This window comes from Eurosta solidaginis, chromosome 1 (genome assembly GCF_040869045.1).
Source record: "Eurosta solidaginis isolate ZX-2024a chromosome 1, ASM4086904v1, whole genome shotgun sequence".
In the NCBI taxonomy this organism is placed as follows: Eukaryota; Metazoa; Arthropoda; class Insecta; order Diptera; family Tephritidae; genus Eurosta; species Eurosta solidaginis.
The window spans coordinates 394,830,976-394,838,974 of record NC_090319.1 but is presented as its reverse complement, the minus strand read 5'-3'; the positions used below and the strand labels follow the sequence as shown (position 1 = coordinate 394,838,974).

At 37.6% G+C, this 7,999-nt stretch overlaps 1 protein-coding gene across 1 annotated transcript; it reads right to left on the bottom strand.

The window, feature by feature from the left end:
* Window positions 1–1,106: 1,106 nt before the first annotated feature.
* On the bottom strand, window positions 1,107–3,559 carry Tpi (triose phosphate isomerase). The gene is made up of 3 exons (XM_067763669.1): window positions 3,458–3,559; window positions 2,789–3,388; window positions 1,107–2,209 (listed from the first exon to the last, which is right to left on the bottom strand). Exons 1-3 carry the CDS (start codon window positions 3,521–3,523, stop codon window positions 2,003–2,005), a joined length of 873 nt encoding a protein of 290 aa, XP_067619770.1. The 5' UTR covers window positions 3,524–3,559; the 3' UTR covers window positions 1,107–2,002.
* Window positions 3,560–7,999: the final 4,440 nt, after the last annotated feature.

Below are 7,999 nucleotides of genomic sequence, written 5' to 3'. Positions count from 1 at the left end.
CTGGATTTTCGGAACAATTGCGGCTACGTGCTCACCAAAATGTAGATCCTGATCAAACGTCACACCCAAGATTTTGGGGTGTAGGAGTCGGTAACGTACTGCCATCGACGTGGATGTTCAAAATGGTCGACATTTGGGACGTCCATGTTGTAAATAAAGTCGCGGAAGATTTATTCGGTGATAATGCCAGGTTTCGCGAGGCGAAAAAACTGGAGAGATCAGGGGGGTAGCCGTTTATTCTGTTGCAGAGCTCATCGATCTGTGGGCCTGGGCCTGTGGCCATTATTGTGCAGTCATCGGCGTAGGAAACGATAGTGACTCCTTCTGGTGGTGAAGGTAGCTTAGATATGTAGAAATTAAACAAAAGTGGAGATAGGACACCACCCTGTGGGATCCCTTGTTTAATTCTTCTTGGTTTTGATGTTTCGTTTCTAAACTGCACCGATGCCTGCCGACCACCCAGATAATTTGCGGTCCACCTTTTAAGACATGAGGGAAGGGTAGACCCTTCCAGGTTTTGCAGGAACGAGCCAGGGTTGACGGTATCAAAAGCTTTTGGTAGGTCTAGCGCTACTAGTACTGTTCTATGGTGGGGATTTTGATTTTTTCATACCTCTTTCTCTTTTGTCAATCATATCTCTTATATGCTTCCCAAAGCTTACAGAAACCTTGCCTTTCTTCGTAGATATGCAAAAGACTTTAAGGATCCTTATACAAGGAAGGCTCTTTATACCTCTCTCGTTCGTTCAAAACTAGAATACGCTTCAATTGTTTGGAATCCTGTCTATAGCAGCTATGCTGCCAGAATAGAAAGGGTTCAAAGAAAATTTATTCGTTTTTGTTTATTCACTCAACTTTGACGACCCAATTCCATCCTATTACTCGCGCTGCATGCTTATAAATCTCCAACCTCACGAATCCAGAAGGGTAGTACATCTGCTAATGTTCGTCTATGATCTAATAGTTGGCTCTCTTGATTGCCCAGCTCTGTTAGCGAAGGTGTCATTTAATGTACCTAATCGGAGTCTTCGAACATTTTTTCCATTTTACACGCGTGCTTGCAGGGCTAATTATTGTAGTTTTGACCCAATTTTTCAGGCACTTACTGAATTGAATAGTCTCAAGGTTTTTTTATTGATTTTTCTTTGTCGAGAAATATCTCCAAGTCAACTCTGGAAGAGTACCTCTAATCTTAACTTGCAATATCTTTTTTGTTTTTTGATTATTTGTTTTAAGTTTTTAATTTACTTTTGTATTCTAGTCTGTAAGATTATTTCTTATCGTAGACTGAATAAATTAAACATAAACATAATCTCTACATAATAGAAAACAGCATTAACACTAAAATGGGTAAAATTCAATGAAGCTTCTCATGCTCTCATTTGAATTACATAACCTAATGACTAATTATACTAGGACTATTGAATTAACTCACAATAACAAATATGAAAACACTTAACTAATATACATGAAAACAACCCATTTTAACATTAGTTTTCTAATATATAGAAATTTTAATAACATTTATTTCATAACCTTTTAGCTCATAGCAATTTGAATATAATAAATTCAACAAAATTTCAAGAGAACGTAATTCATATAATTAGTTTGAATAATTCAAAATTTTACCTACATATATAAAACATTTAGTTAATTCATAGTTGTATATTTAAAACTATGAATTAAATAAATGTTTTATACATGTAGGTAAAATTTTGAATATTTTAAACTAATTATATGAATTACGTTCTCTTGAAATTAAAAATTAAATATATTTGCGTTTTTCATAACAATATACCAGCATACGCCGTCTAGCTTTATAAATTCTGCAGGATTTGGCCAAATGCGAATATGTTGCAATTTTTGCTAGTTAACAACAATGTCCAGGGAGCATAACAGATCATGTTAAGACGATAAGTTAAAAATTACTTGTTACTTCTGTTCAAACATTTTCGTTGGCTTAATGGGCAGTCGAGCTTGACTGTTTTTTTCTTCTAATTATTTACTGTCTTGCATTGACAATTTGTACGAATTCCGGCTTTAAAGATGCGCCACCTACCAAAAAACCATCAATGTCAGGTTGTTTGGCCAACTCTTTGCAATTCGCCCCAGTAACTGAACCACCATATTCAATACGAAGGGTATCAGAAACATCTTTGGATATGTTTTCCGTTAGCCATTGCCGAAGGTACGCATGAACTTCTTGGGCCTGTAAATACAATAAGATATCAGTCAGTATGTATTTACTATTACTATATATTTATACTTTAAACAAATTTTAAGACTAACACAAAAGAGCACTAGCACCTGAGTTGTTGTTGTTGTAGCGATAAGGTTGCTCCCCGAAGGCTTTGGGGAGTGCTATGGATGTAATGGTCCTTTGCCGGATACAGATCCGGTACCACAGCACCATTAGGTGCTAGCCCGATCATCTCGGGAACGATTTATGTGGCCACATTAAACCGTCAGGCCATCCCCTCCCTCCCCACCCTCAAGTTCCATGTGGAGCTTGGGGCGCCAGAGCCTCGTCTGTTAATCAAACAGGATTCGCCGCGGATAGGTGAGGTTGACAATTCGGTTTGGAGAAGCTATATTTTGCGCTGGCAACCTGAAGGGTTGCGCTACACAGCCCCTTGAATCTGGTATTTTAGTCGCCTCTTACGACAGGCATACCTACCGCGGGAATATTCTGACCCCCTAACCCGCTGGGGTACAACAACAACAACAGCACCTGAGTCACTATATAAATCTTAACTTAACTTAACCTATGTTCTTTGAGTTAACCTACCTGCTCTGGTGTAGCAGTTTTGCCTGTACCAATAGCCCATACTGGCTCATACGCTATTACCACGTTATTCCAATCCTTAACTTTTTTAGCTATCGCACACATCTGCCTCGCAACTACCTCTTGTGTCTTATCGCACTCGCGTTCTTCGAGTGTTTCACCAATACAGGCAACTACCTTCAAACCGGATGCCAGTGCGTGTTCAACTTTCTCAGCAATAAGCTCATCACTCTCCTTGAAGATTTGACGACGTTCCGAATGGCCTAAAATTACCCAACAAGCACCGGTATCTTTAATCATTGCTGGTGAGATTTCGCCGGTAAAAGCGCCTTTTTCCACTTTGTAGCAATTCTGCGCAGCCACGTTAATAGTGGGGGGTAATAGGTCACGTACGAATTTAAGGTAAGGAGCGGGCACACCGACATACACCTCAGTATTGGGATCCAATGGTCCTTCTGATAGAACTTTGCATAATTCGGAAATGGATTTTTGATCGCCATTCATCTTCCAGTTACCACCGACACAGAATTTACGTGACATTTTCTTACTTCCTTTGCCTTTATCGCAGCTGCTAAGTGACCGTGAAATTCGCAAACCAATAAACTAAAAACGTTTTTTATTTATTAATATTATTTTAAACATTTACGCCAAGAACGAAAATTTTGCACTTACTTTGCAATGCAATGTACGATTGAATAACCTTGCAATGACCGCTCCGCTAGCTGTCACCATTTGCATATTCCTCTTTGTTCTAATATTCTTAAGAAATGTGCAGTGCTGCCACGCAGTCAGAAATATTCTGCACACAGATGTCACTACTGCATTATCAAAATCAACTTAGAAATGAAAAAAAAAAAAAAAAATTGTTGAGTGGTTTTTCGTTGTCGAAATATAAAATTTTTTTTTTATATTTTCAAACAAGTATTTACAGGGAAGGTGTTTGTTTGCAATTTGGAGGAATTATAAAATGGGTCAAAAAAGTTACAGCTACGTATAGGTTTCAAACTATTTGTCGTTTTTTGCAACGTTTTAAATATTTTTCGGACTAAATATTAAACTCTCCAATTTACTAGGTACAACTTCTTTTAATTTCACCGTCTTAAATCGTAGTTTCAGGCTCATTATCTTCCTAGTTTGGGGATGCTATTATTTTGTGGTAGAAGTTGATGCTGAGGGGAGCTTTTTCTTACAAGTCTCGCAACTAAATATGGATGTAAATACAAGGCGAGATATACCTCCGAAGAGAATTTAGGCCGAACTTCTAAACCAATTTGCATCGTACTCCTTTGTTTGCAAAACCACTGCCGGGCGGACCCGCTTTTTTAATGACCAAATTGAAAAACTTTCAAAAACCAGGACCTACGTTATTAAATCCATTTCTAGATCTGATAGCTGTACCACTCATAACAGCTGGAGTCTCAGAATGGCGAGCGCAGGACACAAGCACAAAACCTCCTCCAACCCGCCCTTCCTAAATATGTATGTTATCACTAACTAGGCCTAATTTGAACTCATGTGACGCCGAGGCAGTTGCCAGTCAGAATACCCGTCATGCACCTACATTTCTTTCTTGTGAAAGATACCTTTTTTGGTCTAAGGTTGTAAGACCTGCACCTGACCTTCGATAGTATCCCACACGGCAAACAATATTGTCAAAATATTGCTAAAACATTTAGGCACAATATACACACTTTTGGATTTTATGCTCTAAGGGATATTGCCTTAATTGCTGCTTGGCTGTCAATGTAAAAATTGAAGCGGCTGTAGTCTAAGCTTTCAACTTTTCTACTGCTTTGGCCACCGCGGCCGTTTTAGGAACAGGTTTTTCAACTAGAAGACAATTGAAATTTCAAAGCAGGGTCGCCCCTCGGCAGCGTTTGGCAAGCACTCCGAGTGTATTTCTGCAATGAAAAGCTCTCAGTGAAAACTCATCTGCCTTGCAGATGCCGTTCAGCGTCGGCATGAAACATATAGGTCCCTAACTGCCAGTTTGTAGGAAAAATTAAAATGGAGCTCGACGCAAATTCGAAGAGAAGGTCGGCCTAAAATCTCTTCGGAGGTTATCGCGCCTTACATTTTTTTATTGCTTTGGACGGCTACTACTTCCATCTAAACATAAAACTAACTCTAAAACCTGAAGTTTTAGATTAAAATCTAAAGACTTTCTCGCGTTTTCTGAACATTGCGATTGTTCGAGTTGATCGCTGTTTTAATGTAGGTGCGTGATATATTCGCATTGCTCATGCATTCGGTCTGACAACCGCCTTGTACTGTCAGGGAGCAGATGTGAAAGCCAAAGTCATTGTGGGTAATGTGTGTATACACAATGGCCAAGATGCTTAGTACATGACAGGATGTTGCGATTGGGACTGTTCGCAGTCTAAAAGTCCTTGTGTATTTTGTTGTACACTTTTTGCAGCTGCGACGAGATAGTAATCTGACTCGATGTCGATCGTGCAAGTATTTAAAACCTTTTTCGATCTGGGAATAGCCAAGTATCTATCTTGACTAATTTGGATATGACCCGTTTCAACTTAACTGTCAGGCGGGGTGGACCTCAAAATCGCCAAGAATAAGGTGGTTTTCGCCTCTATGTAGTACACTGAAATCAGGACGATAGCATCTTTTACAGCAGATTTGTCGCTGTGCGGCTGCTGCCAGTGTACCATGTATTATTGCGATTTGTGTTATGAACGCCTCTACCACCAGCAGCAAGGGTACAGCTCTGTTGTAACTGCAAGCTTCCTTCGATTCCCGTTGAAGGACTTAGATGACAATTTTTGAGTGGTCGCGTCTATTGAATGGGGCAAAACCCTGCTAATACAACAATAACAACTACTGTAGTGATAGCATCTTTTACAGCAGATTTGTCGCTGTGCGGCTGCTGCCAGTGTACCATGTATTATTGCGATTTGTGTTATGAACGCCTCTACCACCAGCAGCAAGGGTACAGCTCTGTTGTAACTGCAAGCTTCCTTCGATTCCCGTTGAAGGACTTAGATGACAATTTTTGAGTGGTCGCGTCTATTGAATGGGGCAAAACCCTGCTAATACAACAATAACAACTACTGTAGTGAATAACATTTGTTTTAATGGTCTTGCTTTTATATTTCGTCATCTCACCAGGACATTACCGAGCGGCCCCATTAAGGGGCCGGACATACTACGTGTATGTCCTCAAATCGTCAAAGCGTGGACCTTAAGACGTTTACAGTGTTCATTATCAAAAAAAGAATTGATTTGTTACCGACACTTTTTGCTTCTTTTTACTGCAGTGAAGTTTTGCGTGACGGGTACCAATCTCGGACAACCCGCTCTGTTGGGATGCTCGCTTGCTGCCGCATCTCAAGGTGCATATCGAAACCTGAATCCAAATAGCAACCAACTTAGAAAAAAAAAAACAAAGCGTTTAGAAAAGGGCCAAAACCAACTGCATCTATCATCCACGCTACAAGAACTCTTAGTTCTTATCAAGCTTTCCCGATGTGTAGGCAATTATTGAAATAATTTTACAAATCGGTCAGTATTAGATTGAGAAATTAAAGATTTTTGAGTTAGCTTTGTTTAGATACAATTGTTTGTCATGTAAAGACATAATTCACATTTTTTTATGAAATGTGAGAACCACGAGGGCAATCCCACATTTGGCGACACTTTGTCTTTAATGCAGATAGTTGAGCTTATGGGCTGTGAGTTAAGTAATGTAATGCACATAAACACATACATACAAAAAAATTTGTCATCGGCGGATGTATAAAATAGCGTATCAAATAAATTCAAAAGTGTGTAAGAAAGATTTGTATCCAAATGTTCTAAGGCTCCTGGATTTATTTCCATTAAAGCTAAGCGGTAGGTATTTTGTTCAATAATGAAACATATTAATTTAAAGTGATAAAATCGCCTAAAAGATGCCATCAAATAAGAAATAATGGAAAAGCGTGATACGCGGTTTTGCCAGTTCAAAATGTATTTTTATATTTAAGTATGCAAATGCAGATGTTTGCCAGACTGCATTTGTCCATACTTCACCCATCGTCGCACATAGAATTTAATATGGATTACATTTTCATTCAAATCTCTCGAGCTTTAGTTATACCCAGTAGTGGTAGCACTATATTCTAACGGCGAAAGGTTTCTGGGCTCAGTGCGCATGGATTAGGCGTTACAATGCAAAAAACCCAGCAAGTTTATTTACTGCTGAAAATCTATGAATAAAAATTTTTACTTGTGATAGTTCTTGTGATATTTCTGTGGTCACAAGCAATAATAGCCTAAGTCGTGAAATGTGCTTCCGAGAAAAATGACGTTTTATACACAGAAGAGCTTTTGAAAAAAATAAAAAAGGGTTTAAAAAAAATGCAATGCAAAATTAAATATATATATACGTAGTATGCTTAGTTCAAAAATTAGAAAGAAACTTTTCTTTGTTTAGGAGATAATTAATAAAATTAAATGAAAATGCTTAAGACAAACGTAAAATATGAGATAGGAATAACTATGTTGACTTAGGCTTTAGGCTTTTATTGTAAAATAATTTTTTGCTTTTTTCCCGACACATATTGATTTAAGCAACTATTGCATATTTTAATTGAGCAAGTCAACGACTTAAATCACTTTAAGATAATAGTAGTTTATTTAAAACAAAGTAAGTTAACAAATTCATTATTTTAAACTTAATCAGATTTAAAAAAAATTGATCATATGCTATATGAACGGCCAGCGATGAAAATGGGATTTATTTTAAGGCGAATAAAAGTAAAACTTATTAAAGTATTTGTAAAAATGTGGGGAAAAACCTGGACTTATCGTTAAAAAAAACAACGGCAAGTCCAGTTTTATAGCCCTTCTTTTTTATTCCACACTTTTACAAATACTTTAATAAGTTTTACTTTTATTCGCCCTTAAAATAAATCTATTTTTTTTGCTGACCGTTCATTTATAATGAGAATTTTACGTGAATATTAATAGAATATATCTATCTAAATCACTCAACTTCTGATTCGTCTTCGACTAAGTCGGGATGTATATCTGAAGATTTATCGGTTTACAAACTTTTATGAAAAGGATGAAAACATGGATTTACAAATGGCAGTAAATCGAGCAGATCTTTTTTCTTTTTTGAACTGATTTTAGCATCGTCTGTTAATAAAGGTAGGTCGGCTTTAACTATTGATTTTACTCCACGTTTCAATAAGTTTAATGTTTTAAAAGGAG